This window comes from Pezoporus wallicus, unplaced genomic scaffold (assembly GCF_028554395.1).
Source record: "Pezoporus wallicus isolate ANWC-B61680 ecotype Strahan unplaced genomic scaffold, APGP_CSIRO_Pwel_v1 contig_8548, whole genome shotgun sequence".
Classification (NCBI taxonomy): Eukaryota; Metazoa; Chordata; class Aves; order Psittaciformes; family Psittacidae; genus Pezoporus; species Pezoporus wallicus.
The window spans coordinates 75780-99525 of record NW_026642624.1 but is presented as its reverse complement, the minus strand read 5'-3'; the positions used below and the strand labels follow the sequence as shown (position 1 = coordinate 99525).

Sequence of the window (23746 nt, the reverse complement as noted above, 5' to 3'; positions counted from 1 at the left end):
GCACCCAGGTGGGTTTTCCTCATTCTTAGATTATTGCTTATTTGCTGAGCGGAAGATTCCCTCTGTAAATCACTGCCTTTCCATCAGGAATCACACTGATTAGATGGTTTCCTGGATAATTGTTCCAATGAAGTGGGATAATAGTTCTTTGCATTGCTTAATGTCTGATTCTATGGTCATCACTCAGGATACATCCATTAATTTATCACCTTGGATAGCACTTTAATGCATGGTTCAGCAACTTTAATTCATAAAGGTATTAAGAGATCTCAAAGCCTGCTAGCAACCCTTATTTTTCATCTCCTTCTTGGTACCTGATGAAAATAATAATAAAAAATACAAACCCAAGGAGATCAGTGTGAGCAAAGGAAAGATGAGACTGATGCAGATCATGCAGCAGCCATGGATTGCAAGATCAGCTCCTTTTCCTGCAGATTTGGAATAAGAGGCTATGCATCTATGCAATCAAAACAGAATCAGTGGTCTTTCTTGCCTGGGACGTGGGGAGTCTCTGACCACTGCCTTGGTGAGATATTGATCTGTGGAAGGTAGCAGCTAGGTTGTGTTATCCTCAGTCTTGACACCCTGCCAAAGCTTAGGGAGTTGGCTATGCCAGAGATGACCTGTGAATGTCTGAGGTAAAAGGATTGAGGAGACACATTTTAAGGATTCATCTTCTCCCAGGAGCAGAATCTGACATACATTAGCATCATTGTTGACAAAATATCAGTGAATTCACCAGGAGGTGAAGATTTATTAATAAGCATCAAATCTAAGATAGTTTCAGCTCAGATTTCTAGTACAGTGTGGGGCTCTGATGAGTAATGTGAAGGTGAACACAGGGTCCCCCATCTTCTTGTCATGGCTGAGTGTCCCAGGAAGATGACATGGGCTAATTTACAGGTCTTAGAACAATTCCAGCCAGACCTCCGTGTTTCAGACTCCCAGGTCTCACACAGGAGCAATGTTCAAGTTTCCTGATACTGGAGAAATTAGCGCTGATGAGAATCTAGTTTAGTCTGTGTTGTGATCTATTGCCTGTTGTAGGTCTTACTGTAAGGAATGGCTTGGGAAACAGACTGTGCCAGGGGAAGGTCAAGGTAGAGGAGAAGCAGGCGCTTTTTCTACGTGCCCTCAGAAAAGCAAGACTGGTGAAGCACTTTTTGGAATTGCAGTCTGGTTAGTTCTGAGGAACAGCTGAGCTGGAGAGGCACGTCCCTGAGACGGGAATGGCATCGCATGAGTGACCATGAAATAGTGACAGTAACAGAGGAGAAGGTTAGAGCCCTGCAAACAAAGAGGTTGATGGAGTCACACATTTAGCAGACTCTTTGTATCATTCTGATGCCCCATTGGTTTCATCTGCTCTTGCAGAGAGAGGGAAAGGGAGATAGTACTTACCATTTAATAATGTTTGAATGAGAGCTGAAAAGCAGCCTCCTAGTAGCAGCAAATGTCAGAAGAGCAGAACCGCGGTCAGGAAGCTGAACCGCTTTGTGTTTGGTTGTGTGAGTAACTGAAGAGCTCTGCAGTACTTCAAAAGTACGAAAAAGGGCCGTTGGGAAGGCAGGGCTCTGAGCACTGAAGTGCATCTGCCCTGCAAAGTGGACAGGTTACAAGGTTGGGTAAAGCAGCACTGATGTGTTAGTCCGTAGATAAATTCTGCAACGCAGCTCTAGCAAGAGGAATGACTGCAAAGGCAGGAGGGATGTAAGCTCCAGAACTAGGCAAATTCTGCACTGAAGGCAAAGATCTGTTTCATGCCTGATTCCAATAGATTCGTGACCAGTTTCACATAGGAAAGGAAGACCTTAGACCCAAGGTCAGAGACGACACACCACACATGGGTGTCTCTTGCTCATCCCCAGTGTTCCATAGGGATCATGAGATACAAGTACCCGGGCTTGCTCTGTGGGGAGAAGAGCGAAATTCCACTTTCAGGTGAAATCCTGATCACTGTAAGGTAGTCACACTCCCAAATCACTTACCATGGTTAAGGCTCAGTCTTTCTCACTGTCACTACAGAAAGTGAATCTGAGCCCACAGAGAACTCTTTGAAGATCAGCTAAATATTGATAGTGGTTGATCATTTAAGGCCTGCAACTGATGTTATACATTTTCTGCCATTGCTTCAACTAGAAATAATCACTGCATTCTACCAAGTTGAGAGGAAGGACTTCTGCTGAGATCAATTCTGCTGATCAATGTTCTAACACAATATTATTCTGTGGGATAATTTCAGCATTTAACTTTTTGTGGTAAACGATTTCCCATTGTCTCACTGCAGGGTTCACAACAATCATTATCACTAGTTCAAACTCTTAATGAGGTTAAGAGAGATCCTGAATCAGCAGAGCAGAATCTATGACCCAGGAAAGCTTTTCCCCTCCTGTGCCCTCTGTCTATTCCTTCCACTTTGGTAAATTGACCAACTCTTTGCAGCAATTTGTAGAAAATACATTTTCACTGGTTAATTTTCTACTGGAACTTGATTCATCCAACCAGCAAAGCTAATGATAATTCCTCTGCAAATTGTGCTTTATATTGCATCTTTAAAAACAACACTTCTATCTTTTCCTAAGTAATATAGAAATATTAACATCTACTTTTAGGCATTGTCTTTCACTCTATATATGATCTAGCAGACCTCACTCCACCAAAACTAAATGCAGTCAAATAGTGTTTGTCAGCAGGAAGGTACTGTTGTTTTTTTTGAGGACAGAAGAGGGAAGAAACAATTCTTCCTTGCCAAAAGCAGTGGAAGTATTCCACAATCATTCTGTTCTTTACTTTAGGGGAATTAGGTTTTGTTACTTGAAGGAAATTCTTTACAGGCTGGGGAATAATGGCTTTAATGGCCATTTTAATGGCTTTAAGGTGAAAGAGGGGAGATTGAGATGAGCTCTTAGGCAGAAGCTCTTCCCTGTGAAGGTGCTGAGGTGCTGGCACAGGATGCCCAGAGCAGCTGTGGCTGCCCCATCCCTGGCAGTGTTCAAGGCCAGGTTGGACATAGGGGCTTGGAGCAAGCTGCTCTAGTGGAAGGTGACCCTGCCCATGGCAGGGGGTTGGGACTGGCTGAGCTTTAAGGTCCCTTCCAATCCAAACCATTCTACAAGGAGAGCAGAAGCTCATAGCCAGGATCCCTGCCAGTATATGGAGAAGCAGCCAAACCTACAAGAAGAAGAGAAAACATAACCTGGTCTACCAAACCACCTGTAATGGCAGTTACTATCAAACAACACTCAACAGACTGCTGAAGCAATGACTGTTCTCCACTCAGGAGCATGGGTACCTTCATCTGCAACCTGTCCCCTCCAGGAGTTGTGCTGGAATGGAAAGTGAGCTGCCAGTTGGAAAGTACAAAATCAGAAACTAGCTAAAAGTGAGAAGTCAGAAATAAGCAAACATTTCCATCATAGAAAGACTGGAGGAACGTACAGCTGAGGAAGATGAGGACGGCAAGACTCTCAGAGGTGCTAGAGCAGACAGTGAAAGACATGAGTCTAAACAGCACCGTAAAATAACCAAGTTATCTTGCCCGTTTCTCTGGAATCACCACCCCAGAAGTACAGTACTTGCATATTTAGCTACAGGTTACCTCCCCTCAGGGCATTAAGTGAATTTCTTTGTGTACAAATTCCATATTGCCATTCCTGAGAAATATTTCTTATAGGATTTGGTAGCATTGCTACATGCCCATAGATCTCCGATTACTGACTTGCCGGTCTCATGCCAAGAGCGTTCTATTTTCTGTCAGTAAATGACACAGCTCCACCGCTGATTGATTTTCATAGGCAGAGACTATGTGCTATGTATCAGAGTGAGGATGGGAGTGCCTCAAAAATGTTCCTAAAAGATCGTAAGTAGATAGACAAAGACATCTGGCCTGCATGATACTTCTGGCTATCTTTGCTGAGTGATGCAACACCTAATAAAACTAAATTACTCTGATTCTCCCAGATAAATTTTAGTCCTGTAGCACATTGAATAAACTATTGATTTTTTCAAACAAAATCTTTCTTCATTCTTATTCCAAATTTCATCGAGCCAATCTAACAATAATCCTTTCTTTGTTTCTCCCCAAAATAGGATGAATATGGACACATTTCTAAAGGCAAGCCCATCATCAAGGCCAGGCTATTAGATGGCATGGGTCCCAGAGGGCCAGTGCTTTTCAGACTGCATTGAAGATCAAGCCACACACTCCAAATGAAGGTCACCCTGATGAAATCAGGGATAGGAGTACAGTCTGTTTGAAGATCATGTTATGAATAAGCTACACTAACAGTACTGGGGATGGAATATTTAAATGCAGACACTTTTGACTTGTCCCACATTTCAAAAGGAACCATAGTGATGTCTTCCAGAGCAACTTAGGGAAAAGAACTGCAAAAAAGACCTCAGGAAACAAATTGTTGTGTAATTATAGGGGCTGATTTTCATCCCAAAACACTAGTCTAAACTCTTCTGTACCCAGCTCTAGACTGCAGATTGGCTGATTTAGGATCAACTCCAATCCCTTAGTAATGTCTAAGTGTCTAGAGAAACTTTCTACTAATGATACAAGGTAAAGTGTACTTCTCAATTTCTGTGATTCACACTGTTGCCTGAAAATAGAAGAATGGATCTGGGAATAAAAACTTCTACCTCCATTATCAGAAGCTGCTGAAGATGTCTACCCTTTACGAGAAGGTAAATATTACATATCATTTGCATAAACACAACTATTATACAGTATTTGGTGGGAAAAAAAGATCATTTTGGATACCTTTAATAATGCTTTTAAAAGAAATTCTATTTAAATTGTAGATTCTCCTAACCCATGGCACCTGTCAATGCAGCTGTAGTGATATCAGATCCTAAAATAGTACCAGTGACTTACTTCAGCAGAGCTTGGATATTGCACTACACTGCTGTAACAAAAAGCCTCCTTTTGTTGCTTGTTATACTGAATACCCAGTTTAACGTCTTTACAAATTTGCTTATAATGTGTTCCACAGACAGTTTCTTCTTTTTAATCAGAAAAAGAGCTCTTTATTTGACTCCATTTACATACTTAACTTGAAAGCTTTTTCAAGTAAGGCTATCTTTAGTGGGTTTGCACATGAATTTCTGGGCATGACAGTAATGAAAGTAAATCATATTATTCAGCAAGGAAAAAAACTTGATAAAAAGAAGGAAAGCTTTGGGATTAAATACATTGAAAATACCTCTTGACTTAGAGCATCAGAGAAAGTGAGGTTTGCCAAAGTGAATGCCTGTGTTAGAAATACTGAGCTGAAGATAAATTATTCAGAAACGTGCAATGGACTGGAGTTTCATGATACATTTCCTTGGGGAGGTTTAAAAATCCTTCAGCAAAGTGAAAAGTATGTTCAACAATACACAAATATGAAGTGAAATGCTATAATCCTGTAACAAAGAAAAAGAGAATGTGTGAGCAGTCAGAGTATCTGGTTCTAGAGGAAGCATCCATGGCTGGTTTCTGCTATCTGATTAATACTTTTACACTGTATTACTAGAGTATTTAGTGTTAACACATGGTTTTCAAGCTATCAGCCAACATCATCATCTTCTTTCATTAAGAATAATTAGGGAACCAAAAATGAACACTGATTTGCCAACTGACTCTACTGCAAACCTGAAATGACCATCTATGTGCCCTTTGGGTTTTTTCTCTCTTCTTCCACTTCCTTTTTTTCTTATTAAATGTTTTTTAATCTCAATCCACAAGTTTTCTCTTTCTTTCACTCTTCCTTTCCTATTCCACTTTACTTTCCCGCCAGGGGAAGCGAGAGCAGCTGTGTGGCTCAGTGAGTGAGCAAGCACTGTGTTAACCAGTGTGGTTAACCAGGTACTGGGCTATGCTATTAGTCTATTTTACACCCTTCAGACATTCTTCTTGTGGTGTTGGTTCATTTTTATTTACAGATTCAATCTGACAAGATGCCCAGAAATGAGGAAGAGGGGCAAATGGCACTTACACTTTCTTCCAGTTAGCAAGGAATCTGCATAGAACAGTTCCCCCTCCCCATCTGACTGATGGCTTCCAGACACCTGGAGTTAATGTGTGACAAAAACTCTGGAACTGGTCAGGGCAAGGTCACAGCCAGGGGAAGCTACAATAGGAAAGAAGTGGGAAAAGATGCTATCTCAGATTTTTAATGTGCATCAGAAGCTCTTTCTAAAGGCCATCTAGATTTAGGTAACTTCTTTTCCTCTCTATCTCCCCCTCCTTTCCTATGTCTTCAAAGCACAAGGGAAATAAATCTATTAAATGGGAAAAAAAACTTCAATTTTAAACATGTATTTCATTTCACACGTCTATCTTCTTTCTGACCCTATTGATTTCAATAATTTAACCCAGCTCACCACATATCTGGACTACGAATGAACGTCTTTTGGAGAGAAAAAAAAAGTCTTCTGGAGTTCTTTGCCGCCATGATCCGACAAATGGCCAATATCTTGTAAGTATACATCCTCAAAACCAGTGCAAATCAGCTTTAACAGCACTGAGCTGTATTAAAGAAGAAAGAGGAAGAGAATTTTCAAAGGGAATCAAGACATTAAAGAAGATGTAGAAGTGAGGATGAAGTAACTGAAGATACCCATTCCAGCATGGTGGATCTGTGCTGATTTACACACCTAGGGATCAACCTGCTAAAAAGTGGGCAAATTAACAGACTAAACTGTGCATGGCTCTTGCTCTGAATTCAACAATGAATTCACATCTCTATTTTTTGTATGTTTTTCTGATTATCTTTTTTCTGATCCTGCTGAAGCTCCCAGGCATCCAGTCCATTAACGTGAATACTGAGTAGCTCTGGATCCAGTGCCTCCTTCTGTGTCTACCTTCCCAGTATTCTTTTATACTGATCCAACTGAGATTGCCTAAAGCAACCAGAAAAGCTCTTTTACTGCTACACTTGCAACAGTCTAAATCTTTTTCTAACTATAATGCTTGTGTAATTTTTCCTCTGATATTTATTAAGTCCTTTGAGACATTATACAGCTTCAGCAAACCCTCTTCCTGACTTCATGCTACCTTCGTTCTTTTGTATGAACATTTTGTTTCTCCTCCTTCTCCTGCATTTCTTGCAGAAGTCTTTCCCTTATTTCATTACTACTCCCCACCAGCATCTTTGCAAATCCATCAGCGCCCAGAAGCTGACTGCAAATGTAAAATGATGGATGAGACATGAGAACTGATTTTTTCACCTTCTCAGCAAAGAGGTCTCTCCATTATCTTTAGACTAAATAGTAACTCAATGTCTTTATCTATGCCACAAAATGAGCTGACCTAATCATAAGGCTTTCTCCCTCTTCCTATCCTACCTCCCAAGATGTTCAGAAGGAATAAGCAAAGGCCTCTACTGTTTGCAGGCTGTGACCTGCCCCGCTGTGTTCTGTAAAATGAGGTATCAAGCATTAGTACGCAGCTCCAAGGTTACACCCTGAGTAGGGTAGCAGAAGTTGAATGCAGATAACCAGTTCTGTTGCATACTCCTTCTCTTGCTGTCCTACCAACTCACCTGAACATTCAATAGAAAACAGGGATTCCTCCCAGTCATCACACATTGGTAATAATGCTGTTGCTAATATGACTATGACTACTACTATTAAAAGCATAATTTCTTAATTCCTGTACAAGATCCCCTCACATGTGAATGCAGAACTTAAATTATTTTCCCCATATTCTTCACTGGAAAAAGATGTATGGAGTCATCTCAAATGCATATAAAAGGAGAAATTTCAAAGAGTCCCCTACTGTCATTTAAACTCTATAATTAATAACCTTATATGTAGAATGGCCTTTCCACGCCATTTTCTTGCACTCATACATCCCAAATCAGATAGAGAAAAGGAATGTCCCCTGATACAAAGTATCTATGTACTGCTAGATCATTTCCCTTAATTTATGTTGCATTATTGATGTACAGAATGCTGTACTTGAATAATGTAACAGTAAGTCTCTTACAGCAAGCACCAGCTTTAATGTGTGTCTATAAAGAGAAGAAAAATGTATTTCCCAAGTCCAGCAGTTTTCAAACAATGTATTTTCAAGTTACAGGGATGCTCACCATGAGGAATTTAGAATTGACATGAGAAGGGAGGGGGACAACATTTCTTCTAAAATGTTAATGAGCTTCTGCATGACAAAGTGAAAATAATCAACAAATCTGACATATGAACAAATGCTATGAATATTCAGGAAGTTTAAGCTGCTGATTCAACAGTCTGTCAGAGTGTGCAACTTCTGCACTGATCACATAAGCTATTATTTTTCTTTTCATCACAAGTACACTCCACAGCGGTGTTGTTGTAACATACACATTGAATTGCAAGGACTGTAATTCATCCAGATGGCAGGATGCTCTGGCATTGTTGTTCCTATGGTACAGATGTTTAACAAACCAGCCATATGGCTCCAATGAGATGGCCCTTTCAAAGATCACAAAAGCTATGAGACATGTAGCCTTGGAAAAGGGAACACAGTCGTGAAGTATGAATGTTCCTATTGCTACAATCAAAGCATACATCATGCTATGAAGTTGGTGTGTCTGATGGAATGGCAGGATTTATGAAACATTATTTAAAACCCCCAAAAGTATCAGGTCCTAAATTTGCACAATTTCACCAAGTCAGCTATTAACAGAACATTCCTCATTGGTTCTGAAATCCATTAAAGGTTTCAGACATAGGCTGAAAAGATGGGCATATAACTACCTGCAAATATAATAATGTCCAAGTGAACCACCACTCTAGGTGACAAACTGAGATCCAACCAGTGAGACCACGAATTTCTCAATCAAAAGATGTGTCAAAGTCAAGGAGCCCTGAATGATGGTTGTGGCAATTGTAATGTGGAAAGTTGAATGTTGAGAAACAATCTGAGATCAATAACATCTTGGCCGAGAAAGGAAAGACCCATGGTCAATCTATAACTCTACTGAATTTTGGCAGGTTTGAATGATAGATAAGTGGCACTAGTAAGATTGTTTAATCGCTAATCCTGTCATTATTACATCCTGTCACATTGCATAGATTTAGACATTAGAAGAGGGTAAGGTAGCAGAGTGAAAAATAAAACTGTTAAAACTTAAAATCTCTCAATCTGTGAAGAAAAGGTGAATTCCCAAGTTTGTGTTTCATGCTGGTTTTTTTCTGCCAAGAACAGCAGATGTTGCAGTCCTGTCTTCCTTTTCTCTGATGCTTGGGTCTCTGACCCTTTGTTACCTAGAAGAAACATCTCTTTTATATAAATCTGTTGTGCAAGAATAAGATTAATATGGACAGCCTGAACAAAGCATTGGTCTCCCAGACAAAAGAGTACCCATTTAGTACACAGGGAATCTTTCCACCTGACATGTTCTTAAAGGGAAGCATTCTATTACCATCTACTCAACGGGTAAAAACTACAGAAGAGCCACATAATATTCCTTTTCTTGGTCTTTTTTTTTGACCAGCAAAGTGGTCAGAGGTGCTTTAACTTCCACAGATACCATCAGACAATTTGATTTTAAAACATCCTTATGCAAACCTTGAAGGGCAGTTGAACCCTGTGGTGGTTTAAGGAAAAGATTTTCTGCAGTTTATGCATTTGCTCTGCCAAAAGCTTACCTTAGCATACAAAGTACAGGCAATCACAGTTGCTCTGATTTACTACCCAGCCTGTGCTGTTTGTTTTCAGGGACAGCTCAGTGAGAAGCTATGTCATGTACAAGAACATTCAGAGAAGGGGAATCAATTTGCAAAACTACCAGAATGGAAGCAACCATTTTGAAGACATCAATGGAAAAAATATGCAGATGTGTATTTGCAGCATTTTTCAGGTGGAATTTTTGGAATACCATTACAACTTCAAGATATTTCAAGCCTTTTATGGGCATAAAGGCAATTTCATAGCCCAAAACTGCTTAGCCTAAGTGCTAATGAACTGGCCAGAGGTATAACTTACCAGTCAACAAATTAATTATTTGACCTTGTGCCTGAATTCCACATTTTCTGGGGCAGCAGCATATCCAGAACTCAGAAAGGCAAAGAAAACACCAGAGTGGCAGAGCAAGAAGTTCTGGGTCATCCTGATTACATAGAACTGAGGGTAGATTTTCTTAGACCAAACCCATTTAGTAAGTCCCAACAGGAGAACAAAGATAAAACTGTATATCTGACATTGCTTTAAAAATAATAAATGAGAAGGGAAAAGATCAAAACAGTCACTGAAAGCCTTCACTCCTGCTTTAAAATCCAAGAAACAGTCATTAATAGAGATTTAAACTCAGCCTTCTCTAGTCTAAACATGTCACTGTTAATTACAAAGCTATTTAACTTTTGCAAGAAATAAAGACTGCTATTAATGAAAGAAGAACCAATTAGCCTTTAATCTACACAATGTTTTTTAATCAAACTTTCTTTTGATCATCAGGCTCACTGCGGGATGTATTCTCTCCTCCCCATGCTGTAGTGGCTTCCATGATTGCTAATGGAATAGATTTTAAAGGGCTGGCTGGGTTTGGAAAACCTTCTCTGCAGGGCTGGAGCTTCCTTCCCCTCTTTGTGGCAGTGGGGCTTAGCAGAAGGATGCTCATGTTGAACAGTGCTGCCCTATGGAAGCACAGGAAAGTGGGATGATTTTGATGGTGTCTCCTGACCTCCGTCTTGTAGCTGCTGCCATTAAAGGAAAAGGCACTGAGCATGTCTGGAGGAACGTGGGACAGTAGTGCTAGACTAGCTTGGTAGGCAACAGAAGACAGCATCAGTTTAAAGAAAAGAAACAAGTGGGTAAGGGAAGGTAAGGAAAGAGGCAAAAGCAGGGCGGTGCCTCCAGGAACAAAAATGGAATTCACTGCTGACTGTAAAGTATGATGAATGGAAGAACTTGCTTGTTGGCACAGGAATATGTTGTGAAAAGAAGAAAACAAAACTAACAGGACAAGGGGTATGTCATACCTAGAAACAGGAGGTATGACATGAAAAGGATCACAATAGCAAAATATTGTTAAGCCTTCAAACTGATGCTTGCAGGGTCAGAGAGTTTCAATGAGGTTTTTTGGTTGGTTGATTGGTTTTCCTTTGTGGCTTCTTGTGGTATCAAAGCAGTAAGATCATAACGGAGAGCTTCTTCCTTTACATCATTTCCCTTTCAGCAGCATTTGCTGCTCAGATCTCCCAGGAAGGAGGATAGATAGAAAATGGCCTTGAGGCATGCACTTCACATTTCTGACCATGCAGATCATTCAGTGTAAGAACCTGACTCCTGCATATGTGAACCTAAATATCACCCACACTGTTTCAAACATACAACTGGTCTGACCAGATACCTGCTGTCTGTCCTGCATTAGCAGAACTCGGGTTTATGGTCTATGCTGTTCTTTCTCCACAATATTTGTCTGGCAGCAGCAGGACTCTTGAGGATTAATACTAACCAAAAAGCACTTCAAAATAAATGTTAATATCCTCATAAAATCAGAAGATCTGCAGAGATCTCCTGTTGTTGCAACCAGTATGGCAATTAAAAACCAGAAAATAAAAGACATTGATAGATTGCAGAGAGAAAAGTGAAAATAAGTATGTTCTGTGCCAGACAGGATTTTGAGTCACAAAATCAAGTTGATAATAAAAGTGTGTGGAGCAATTGCTGAAATGATAGTGACCCCAGAGGAGTTTAAAGGTAACTACATACTGAACATAGGAAGGGCTTCAGCAATTGGTCATGCTCAATGCTTTTCAGAACTTGAGTAACAGCACTTCACATTTCAAAAGATCAAATGATTGCTCCCTCTGTAAAATCAGGCTAATTCTACCAGCCTTATCTCAAAGGGTTGGTAATTTTGCAGAGTCCAAAGCCCCCTCAAAGTAACTGTTTGGCATAAAGGTCATTTAAAATGAGATTAGGGCCTATTCATGTTTCTGAGGTGCTCCTGTACTACATTTTAAATACAATATAGTTACTCAGATAAAAACACCAACACAGCTAGATACAAATAGCTTTAAAGCACTGTGTCAAGATGTATAAAGTTAGCTGGATAACTGTATTACTTTAATATCTAAATTATTCTGTGGCATTTTAAACCTGTCTATAAAATTTGGATTCTGATGTTCATCAAAACCTTCTTATGTTTTTTCTTATGTCATAATCCCATTCTAACAAGATGTAGACAAGAGATTCCCAGCTCCGCTTCCTGAGCAAAGCTGCAACACTGATAACACACATTAATGTACAAGACATTATTAACTAACAAAGCTTTTAGGTGTTCTTGAATGATCCATTTCACTTGTTGTCCCCCTCAGACTGACCTAACACACTCCAGAGCTTTTTATTGACTTACACAGTGCAGACAGGACAAAGTTCTGACATTTGTGAAGCTTTAAGAAGAGCAAAACCATTGACAGGTACCATGAGAAACAGTGAGATTTTAAATGTTTGTACCTGAACAAAGAACTTGCCAAATTAAGAAGCAGAAACTTTATGCTGCTTAATAAATTCTGTGACAATTTACATGTAAGTGTGGTTTTAGTTCCCCTAATTCTTTAACATTAGTACATACGTGCATAAATTACTCCCCAAAGTATGATCTGATTCAATAAAGCGCTCAGGAATTTGATTAACAGCCTCCCCAATGATTTCAGCAAAATTTTGCTTAGGTACTTGGAATACACATACTGAACTAACCTGAACTGTTCAGTATCTGCAATCCTCACTGAAACCAGTGGCACCTGAAGGTTCTGAGCAGCTCTGAAAATCAGCCTTTAATATTACTACCACAATACATCTTTAATGAGCCTACAGCTCCTCCAAAAATGACTTTTAATTGTCAGATCTGAAGCAAAGCTCTGTACATACGTATACAGTAGTCTCCACTTTCGTAATATCCAGGGCAACACTGCGATCTTCGCCGATACATAGTTCTTAGTCCTCTTCGATAGGCTGTTTTATAACTTATTCTAAATGGCAAGACAGAAAGCCATTTTACAATACAGAAAATCAATGCCTACTGTTGGAATTATATTTGTGTTAAATTATAGTAAGGATAGCATTCAATAATTATTTAAAATGCATGAAAGCTTTTGATATTAAAAGCCACAATAAAAAAAAAATCAATATTTGTTTTGAAACTTGAAATATAACTTGTATTATAAACACAGTACTCATGACAGTCGATCACTGCAGCTCTTCCTAGGACTGCTATCTTAAACCATTTCCCCAGTCCTAAAGCAAGGGCAAGGAGTATCTTTGAGAGCAGATGATTCATTTCTGCAAATCAGCAATGTCAGCTATCACCAGTGGAACGAGCAGAATCTTCCACTCTGTCAGTGCACTACACAAGCCATTACCACGACGGAAACTGCTCTCACTACACAAAATGAAAAGTTAACCCCAAGTGATTTCTTCCTGCTTGCTAACCCTTCCAAGGCACTAATGCCTTGCAAAATGCCATTATAGTCCCAGTGGAGTATTTAAAGCGTGTTTTCTCCACTGCAATATGCGGTTTACAGAAATGGTTTTAAGCATTCTGTAGCTTCTCTAGACTCATTCATAGAGTTAGCAACGATACTACATTAGAAAAGGAATATTAACAGACTGTTTATACTGCATACTATATATTATATATCATATATTATATACTATATATCATATATTATATATTTATATAACAGCTTTATTAATGTTAATTTATTTGAAATTACCTAAACTGAATAAAATCTATTGTCCCTCATGCTAGATAAATTGATCAAATTTACTCTGCTGAGCTCCAGTCTATACACCAGTGCAGAAAGCTCTGCATCCCTGTTCAATTCCATACATCAGAACACAGAAGCTAAAAAACAAAACTCACAGTCAGACTAGGACAGTGCTGAACAATCTCTTTGCTACTGAGAGTTAAGGTACCAATTAACTTGCTAAAACTCCCTTTAAAAGATTTCAAATATTAGTGGATGTTTGTAGGATACTTTTGTACTTGGAATCAGAATGAATTAACAGCAATATCTTGGAGCCTGGGAAAAATTAACTCTTGGTATCAGTGCTAGAAATGGATCCATCCTTATTTTACCAGATATTCAACACAGATTTGGGTGCAGTATTTCAAATACGGGTCCATGCATAATTATCATTAACCCTGAAGTATCCGATTCTTCAAGATTTAGGAGCTTCAGGGACTTCCTACTATAAACCTGGACATGTACTGACCACTTGGAAAAGATAGCTTGTCATGGTTGGTCATACAAGAATCACTTCCAGTCCATGGAAGGGTGAATGGCAAAGAAACATACTCCTGAATGGCCCTGTAAGGGAGTGACTATCATTGACCTCACCCAAATTTCACGCAAAAATCTCTCTACTTCAATCAATGCCTCTAGAATGCCAAACGCCCTGGCTATTGTGCTGAAATTCATCTTTCCATACATATCTATGTTACAGTACCACAAAAACCTGCATAAATAAAAGGTGTGTGAGGAGAGGAAAAGGCAAAACAAAACTAAAATTTCTGGGGATTAGTTCTTACCTGTGTCTGGTGCACTTGAACCAGTTCAGTATGTCAGTACATCTTGTATAATAGATCTGATCAAAAGGATGAGCATAAGACTCCTGGACTGTCACAGCATAGCTAGGAGTAGACAGAGAAAAGAAGTGAAAGGCTGTTTGTTGCAACCTGAAAAGCTTCAGTTCCCTGTATATGCTACTCATCTAACTTCAGTATGAAAAGACTTAAATCAATAATCTCAGAAACTTTGGGCATTATTAAAAATCAAAAAAAGGGCTTCCTTCAGCCACAGCTCTGCCTGAAAATTCTGGCAATGCTGCTAACTTTGGCTCCATAACAGAAATAGAGATTTCAGTCTGAGTAACAAACCCTTCCCTTCTGGAAAAAGGACTAAATTCATGGTAGTTTAGACAGTGAAAAGGGTATTTGGTTGACTTAATGCTGCACATTTTAAAAGAGAGGAAAACACCATGGTTTTAAAACATCCCAGTTGCCTTCCTGCCTAGGACTGTCAATTTTTGCTTGTACTCCAAAATAGCAGTTAGAGTTTGTATTAACTTAGCTATGCTGCATGGTGCCACTGTGATGGGATGCTGACACATGATTTTAGGATGAAGCAGCACCACTACTTCAACTATTGGGAGCACCAATCAAATAGAATCATTTATAAAAGATGTTGAAGAGTGTTTATTCTTCTGCTGCACAAATTAAATCCTCTTAATCTGTAGCAGAAATAACCTCAGAACTATGTGAAAATTGTAATGTGAGTTAACTGGTATCTAGATTTGGAACATATGGTTAGAATAGGATTAGCTCTCTTTGTACAAATGAATGGATAAAAACCAAAATTGGGCGAGTTGGTTAGAAATCACAGAGCTCCAACAACACTAAGAATTTATTAATCTCCTTCCCAAAATGCTATTTATTCATGTATCAGGTACTATATTAATTGCTATGATTATACTGAAAGTGTCCAGGCTCCTTGTGCGATAGAGGAATACAAAACTCATGGACTTGTGTCAGTCACTTTGGAACACTGTATTGCCCTATAGTGAGTGTGTGCACTGTCCAAGAGACTCAATCTCAGGTTCTGATCTGGAAACAAGCTCAGCTTTATCAGATCTACAATATCTTTGGAGAATGATGCTGGAATCATTCTAGGCAGGGTCAAGACACAAGAATCAGACCCTCCAAATCATTCATTATAGCGATTGTTTTAATCCTCCAAGTGATTTCCTTCTTGTCAGTGGGACTGCTGATATGATTAAACCCTGTGAGATTTCACCCGTTAGGTAATACCAAAATATTTGCTTGGAGGGTCTGACTGGCTTGAAATCGAAGGCTGGACTATTACTGCCCTGCTTGTCATGCCCCTTCTAGACAAGCCAAGATTCTACAAGATGTTGCTTTTGCCCTCTGTCACAGTTTGCTGGGTTTGACAATAATGATTTTACTGCCACTAATGGCAAAATGTAAAATATTTACATTGCTCATTATTAACACAAAGCAGTAACGCTCAGAAATCTTGATTATTATTTTATGATCCTGGTTGTTATCCGGCAATTGCCCTAACAATCTTTTTCCTTTGATTTATTAACATCTAAGTAACAAAGTCATCTTGGTCAGTACAACCAATCAATTTTGGTATTTAATTTTTGTTTCTCCTTGATTGGGTCTCTGGGTTGCTGACTATTTTCAGACAAAATCAATATTTTATTCCTGTGCTCTGAATGCACTTCACCTCACAATACAGACTGCAAAATCCTTTCCTCTCTAGTTTTTGCTTTGCAGTTGCAAGAAACCTGCAAACAACTCTCTAAAATCAAACCACAGTGCCATTAAAATATGATTCCATCTCTGCTCTTGTTAAAAGGATTTATTTTGCTAAAGTGGACAGTAATTCATATTTGCGTGAAACTAAACCACAGAGCTGGAAATTTAGTGAGTTAAGCTTAAGAGTACAGGAAATTTAGCCTCTGCAAACAGACCCTGCATGACTGTGAACCCTATCAAAGATGGTGGGTTTCTATGTACTTATAAGAACTGCCCTGCACAGATCCACTTTTAGGATGAGGACACTGTAACAATAGAGAGAACAAGAATTACCAGGGCCTTTAGTTCTCTGTGCTTTCAAGTAGATATTCTTTGATGCTGACACAAATGTGGCAGATACAGACACAAAGTTCAGGACATACAGAATAAACCTGCACGGTGCAGCAGGAAGGGCTTAAAACTTAGTCAAAATCTCTAATAGTCCTGCTTGACCACAACCAGAAAAAAGCAAGACAGAATAAGGCCACCATTTCTCTAGGTCTCTCCATGATAAATGAAAACACCTGTGGAGTGTTCTAGCTGAAACCATGGAGGAACTTTCCAAAGTATAACTGAGCAGACAGGTAACAGAGGGGTATGTGGTCTACACACAGCTCAAGCTTTAGAACCAATTCTTTGGGATGACCCAAATTCTCAAAGCTGCTCAGAAGTACTCTTTCTGTCATGCAAATCCATGTTCTTTTGTGAGACAGGGTGGCATTTAGCAAATTATGGCTCTTATTCTGCCCTCTGTATGTAAAGATCTAAAACAGTATGCTATACATTACCTTTCCCAATGACTACAAACATTTGGATCATCTGGGTTTAGGGACAGAGTACATTTGAGCAGAAAAGACAGAATAAGCCCTTTTAGAATCCACTTGACCAGCATATGCACCACCATTGTTGTATCTGGTGAAGAAAAGAAAGTACAGCCATTAAAGACAATTTTGAAGAAAACATCCTTCTGGGCCTTTTCACCCTTGCTTTTGTGCAAATCCAAATCCTGTGGAGTTATTTACAAATTCAAATACTTCAAAAAGCAATCAGCTAAACAGCCAATGCATTCTGAAAGAAATTTATACATTTAAACCTACTAAACCTGATGAATTTGATGATTAAGCTACCCAAGACACTGATAACCCCAATGATTCTTCCAAAGAACATTACTGCTACTGATCATTTTTACAGCTGCTTGTAATGGCAAAATAAATTACCGAGGTATTAAAAGAAACTATTCTTCCATCAGCCTATAGGCAAAAGGAAGAATACCGAAATACCCCCTTTGATTTACTTAAATGGGCTTTACTTGGGTCAATATAGTATGCTAGAGCTCAGACACAGGCTGACTACATGACTGAAGCAAAATCAATTTGCTTTCTAACTCTCAGATGGGGAATCACTTACAGTGACAGAGGTCAAAATATTGGGTCATTTTATGCAGAACACCAAAGATTAAATAAAAATATTTGCATGGAAGTTGGAAACAGATTATATAAAATTTATTAGCTGTGGTCTCTTCATTGTGTAACAGTTCATCTATCGAATGTACTGACTTATACATACTTATTGCTCATTTGGGGCTTTGAAACCAAAGCCACAGCATTTGCCTAGAGGCCACCAATGATGTCAGTCAACAATACAAAATGGATAGGAAATATGAAGCTGCTTTTAAATGTAACATTACAGAGGTGTTAATCTGTTAAACATTAAGTCAGTAAAAAGTATTTTGAAATATCCATTTTAGACATTCACATCATCACATAATCCACCACTGAAATCAAAAGTCCCAGAAATTATTCCTGGCAGCAAGACTGCCCTAAAAATAGACTGAAGCTTCATATGATCATCTAAAAAAACACATGGCTCGTTGCCTTATGGTCCAGAACAGCAAAAGGGAAGTTAAGAGCTTTGCTCTGCATGGCACTGATATACAGCCCAGCATAAAGAAGTTGTCACAAAGCAGAATGAACAGCGGAGGGACAGCCAGGAAAGCTGATCTGAAACTACCTCCTGATTCAAAGCCTTCTTAGCCAGTTCAAGGACACCCATTACCTTTAGTGGATTTGAAGTCAGGATCCCAATGGGAGTAATAGCTCATCTTTTGAATTATTCCTAGAGCGCAGCTAAACCCAAAGATAGGTCTTAAGCCATGTAAGTCATATTAATGTTAATTAACATGATAGAATGCTAATGCTCCTCATGAAATGGATTTAAGCCTGGGAGTACCATTCCTCACCTGCAGGCTGTTTCAAGGTCCCATGGCAACAATGCAAAAGCTTACTCAGGAAATTAAGAGGGCTGATGGCACGAGAGGGAGTTCTGTTTGTTGAAAAGACGCTCACTGCGCTTGTCCTAGACATGGAGGAAAATGTCCTGATGGGGCTGACCAGGAAGTGCTCATGGGACAGAAGTTCAACAAACCTAATGTTCAAATCCAGAGCTTGAGTGTAAATTGAACTTTCTTTTAGCATAGAATGTACCAACACATGTGAACTATGAAGTAAGAGGCTCAACAAAATGACAGACACGCTTTTAAACAAAAAAAATCTTCGAAAGATGACTTTAACGTACTAAAGTACCTGCCATTTGAATAATGCCAAAATACAGAGGACAACGTACTGGGTACTGTGTTTATAGGTTGCAATTTAACCCCTTTCTTCATCCTCTGCATCTTTGGTTCCTGGTAAGACTGAAGAAATTGGACCAGAGGAAAGCCTACTTCTGATCAACACAAGTATCAAAGCAAGGGCAAGGCAAAGCCACTTAAGGAAATACAATCCTTAATAGAGGGGGTTTTAAATCAAAACATGGGTCTGTGCTCAGTTTGTCGACTTCTAGACAACATCAACAGCCTGGGTTTATCCCTAAATTAATTAGAGGCAGAAAGACAGCTTGACTTCTACATCAAGAGAGCTAGCCTCTTCACATTTAAATAAAGCAGCTCTATATTTGAATTGTGTAGTTCTTAGAGATGTCAGCTTGTTCTTAAGAAAACAAAGTATCAGTTTGGGTTTTAAACCAAACACCAAAGAATTATTTATAAGACTTAACAGCACACAGAATATTTGTTTGTAATATATTTGAAAAAGGTTCAAACTTGTTTTCTAAACTTTGAATGCTAATACGAATTTATTATCTGTTTAGAAATGAACTGCTTTGTGCAATTAATTTTCCAACTTTGTAAGTCAGATCGCATATCAGAAACATCCAACTTGCCAGATAAAGCGGAACCTCATTCATCTCAAGTGTCTCTTTTCCTAACTCATATGAAATATTTCACTTTGATCACTGTTAATAGAAAAGACCTCATACCAAAATGGAATGGTTGCTATTACAAGATTCAGAATAAAACTCTAAAAATAGGAACACATATATTAAAAACCAACATCAAAAAAAAAATCCAGTAATGACATCTAATACATTGGGATTTTTTTTCAGCTTTTATTGCTCACCACCATCATAGAATCATGGAATGGTTTGGGACAGAAGGGAAGTTAAAGCTATTCCAGTTCCAACCCCCTGCCATGGGTAGGGACACCTCACACTAGACCATGTCACACAAGGCTCTGTCCAAGCTGGCCTTGAACACTGCCAGGGATGGGGCAGTCACAGCTTCTCTGGGCACCCTGTGCCAGTGCCTCAGCACCCACAAAGGGAAGAACTTGTGCCTAAGAGCTCATCTCAGTCTCCCCTCTGGCAGGTTAAAGCCATTTCCCTTGTCCTGCCCCTACAGGCCCTTGTTCCAAGCCCCTCTCCAGGTTTCCTGCAGCCCCTTTAGGCACTGGGACCTGCTCTAAGGTCTCCCCTTAAGGATCCTTCTCTTCTCCAGGCTGACCCAGCCCAGCTCTCTCAGCCTGGCTCCAGAGCAGAGCTGCTCCAGCCCTCACAGCATCTCTGGCCTCCTCTGGACTCACTCCAACAGTTCCATGTCCTTCTGATGTTGGACGCCCCAAAGCTGAAGGCTGCACTCCAGCAGGCTCCCGTGAAAGCAGAGAACAGGAGATAGATCCTACACTCCTACATTTCGTTTAATGTTTGGAACATATTCTCCAAGGAGGCAGCATCAGCTTTTCAGGGGGATAAACCCCATACCTTCATTAAAGATGTAGCCTTTAACAAGAAAACAAATGGCACAGAGGTCCTCTGCGCAGTCCCTAAATGCACTCTAACTTTTTCGTCTTTCCAGGCCTGATTTTTCTTTTCAGGAGTGAAAGAAGTCAATTTAAGTAAGATTTGGCACAAGAGAAGGGTTTTTGGTCCAAAATAGAAGCTGGTGATTTCTCACACGTGTCTCCCTCTCTGCTGATTACAACAGATCAGGTTAGGTATCTGATGCTTATTGAGCCATTTTCACAAACCTCACTCCTTTTTGAATGAATTTCAGCATTTCACCTACAATATTGACACAGATCACTGGTTCCAGTACAAAAGAAACACACTTTCACTGTTAAGCCCCAAATCTTAGCTGCAGACAAACTGGTAGGTGGCAAGTCATTGACTTATCTGTCAGTGGATTCACCTCACAAAAATCTCTGTTGAGGAAACTGTGCAGGGGTTTGCAAGGAGACCAGGAGATGCAGGTGATAGTTCAAATTGGACAAAGCACACCAGAGCGTGGACAAAAGCACGTCTGTTACTCTCTTCTAGAGTTTGTACAACACAAGCTGAGGATGACAGTACCACTCAAGATTAGACCTGTGTGCAGAGAAAATAAGACCCCAAAGAATCCTTGCTGGGTGAAGGAAGTATCCCCTTAAGCTTTCTCTAGGTGTTGAGTACCTGGTTTTGGACAATATTCTTGGGAAAGAGGACTACTGCATACCGGTATACTGGGAGTAAAAAGCAAGCCAAAACCTCAGGTTAAATTTCTCTTCTGTTTCCTGGGCTGACAGACTAGAAAATTTAACTAAAAATGACCGTTCCTGTTGAGGGGCAGTAGTGACACGTCTCCTTTTGACATCCCTGTCACAAAAGGTTTCATAACATGACTTCGACATGAAATTCAAACAGAATTTCCAGTCCATGACAAAGTTGTAAATGGAATGTTTTTCTCTCAGTTTGGTATGGAATGAGCTTGGTGTCCAGCTGTAAAAAGGGAAAATATTTACAGAAGTGTCTTTCATCAGCATGCAATATTCTTAAATCCTTATGTACTTTTGAAAATCGCTCCTTTCGATGTCTAAATGTATATGCAGTTTATTAACCTGACTTTTCTCCACAAATTTCCATTTAACAAGGAGCCATGTTAAAAAAGTCTTACCTCAAAGTGCTAAAAATTCCTAATGGATCCTGGCTTTACAAACTCTCAGCACATGAAGACACAGAGCACATTAACAGGATAGCAGACAAAAGCTCCTCAGACATCGCTTGGCCCTGTGAGCAGTCAGTTTGAAAGAGAGAAAACATATTGGGTCAAAGAAAGTGTGTTTGGGGGAGGGGAAAAAAAATAAGACAGAAATTATATATATTTAGAACGGTTTATCTCGTAAGATAATGGTGTTATACCACACCACAGAGCACTATCTTGTTTTAAGCCAATAGCAAGTGTCTAGGATGGAGTGGAAGAAGATGGTTGACAGTAACATGTCCTTTTCAACCCTTGTAGCTTCCAGCTATTTGCAGCTTCCTCAGCCACAAGTGGCAACAAGTGTTTAATAGATGTAATGGGTTCTAGCCCAGTAATTTCTCTAACCATTTCTGATCCATTAAAATGGAAATTTCAAGCCCCTAAATCTAAATTTTAGTGTGAGTAACATCCTGGGATGGTCTCACATCTTAGCCATGGATGGTATCAAAAACTTCCTTCGGTTTTACATCTGCATCCTCAATTTCATTTGATACATTTCCTTTGTTAGAAATCAATCAACAATTCTTAGACTTTGTTTCCTGTCTTTTCCTATCACATAAACAACATTTTATTTACATACAGATGTTTCCTTCTGTAATATCCCAACAAAAAAGTTGAGTTTCTTTCAGGAAGTTTGATGAAAGATCTTGAAAAAGCCCTCTGGAAATCTAACTGGATCTTTGTGATCCACATGTTTATCTCAAAGAGCTTTAACGATTCATGGTGCCTTTACAAAGCCATGTTGATTCTTCATAAATATATTACATTTTTCAAGAGATTCCCTCATTCTGTTCTTAATTACAGTTGCTACCAAATAAGAAAATTGAGGCACATCAAAATTCAAATCTATTCTAGTATTTGTGTGTGAGCAATTGAGGAAAATGCCAGAGAAGAGTTAAGCCAGAAAACAAGAAGCTGGATTTCACTGAAGGAGCATTAAAGTGACTGAGTGTTTGCTGATTACATTATTTTAGTCTCAAAGTAGTAGCAAGTTTCCAACAAGCTGCCCTCAGTGGCATTCCTTCTTCTCATCCCATCTGAAATTTTCACCATACTTTAGGCAAGGGATCATTTAAACACTCACTTCACTTGGCTCTACATCAGGTTTTATTCGAAACAAGCTGTTAGGAAGCTAAATGAGGCCATCAGTTTCAAAACTGATCAGGATTTTTTGGATGCCTCTACTTATGATTAATAACTCGAGATACCGTGAAAGGGCTGAAGAATATGCAGAGCTCAGAAAACACGCTATGAAAGAAGCTGGTTTAATGTGGGCAGTCAAGAACTAAGCCATTCAAACTCACTAGTCACCTCTAAAAATTGGTGCTACAACCAAGAGTAATATTGCCAACAGCAGGTTGTGGTTTTGGTTTGTTTCTAATGAAAATTTAAAGCTGTTTCAAACAGATAAACATTTTAGGAAGGAGCGCGTACTGCATACAAAAGCACTGGCACTTATCATCTGAGCACAGAGAAATTCAAGTGATAGAAGTAGCAGAAACACTAGGCTATGCACCGTATTGCTGGATTCTCTCTCCTGACATCTTGCATGATTAAGACAGTAGACAAAAAGCTGCCTCTGTTAACAAAAGATGATACTTCAGTTAACAGGGTCTATTTAAACCTCTAGAAGTCATTGTACTGAGGGCAAATTATTATCCCTTACATGCAGGCAAAACAGCTGGTGTGTAATTTTTGCTAAAAAACCCCATGCTGTCAGTCACATATCCAGCTTTTCCATGTTCTCTCAAGCACTGCTTTCTCTAAGGTTTGTGTGCATCTCTGCCTGTGATGTCAAGAAGGCAGTTCAATAGCTGGAAATACTTGAGTACATACAGAAGTCACTGCTATTCACAAACGTCCCTGATATCATTTCCAGACATAAGTCTCTTCTCGCCTGGAGGTGACACAGACAAGGGGAGAAACAGCTGACCAGGACAGCTCAACTGCTTCTGACCTTCAGCAGGTTCCTCTGCAGTCTCCTGGGACAGCTCGTGGCACAGGACCAGTTTGTACAGTTGAAGAGGCCAATCCCAGCAGTGGCACAAGCTGGGAAAATGCCAACAAGATGTACAAAACTAGGAGCTTTCTTCCCTTA

At 39.5% G+C, this 23746-nt stretch overlaps 1 protein-coding gene across 2 annotated transcripts in view; it reads right to left on the bottom strand.

Annotated features, from left to right (window-relative positions):
* Positions 1-23746, bottom strand: part of MEGF11 (multiple EGF like domains 11) — a 265950-nt gene that overhangs the window by 182038 nt on the left and 60166 nt on the right. Inside the window, exons 2-5 of one of the 2 annotated variants that reach the window (XM_057430993.1) lie at positions 21562-21674; positions 17087-17210; positions 14508-14609; positions 12845-12945 (exon numbers count right to left, since the gene is read on the bottom strand). In XM_057430993.1, coding sequence (XP_057286976.1) covers positions 12845-12945; positions 14508-14609; positions 17087-17202 — 319 coding nt within the window. In that variant the 5' untranslated portion in view covers positions 17203-17210; positions 21562-21674. The remainder of the gene's footprint in view (positions 1-12844; positions 12946-14507; positions 14610-17086; positions 17211-21561; positions 21675-23746) is intronic. The other variant, XM_057430994.1, reaches the window with a different exon arrangement.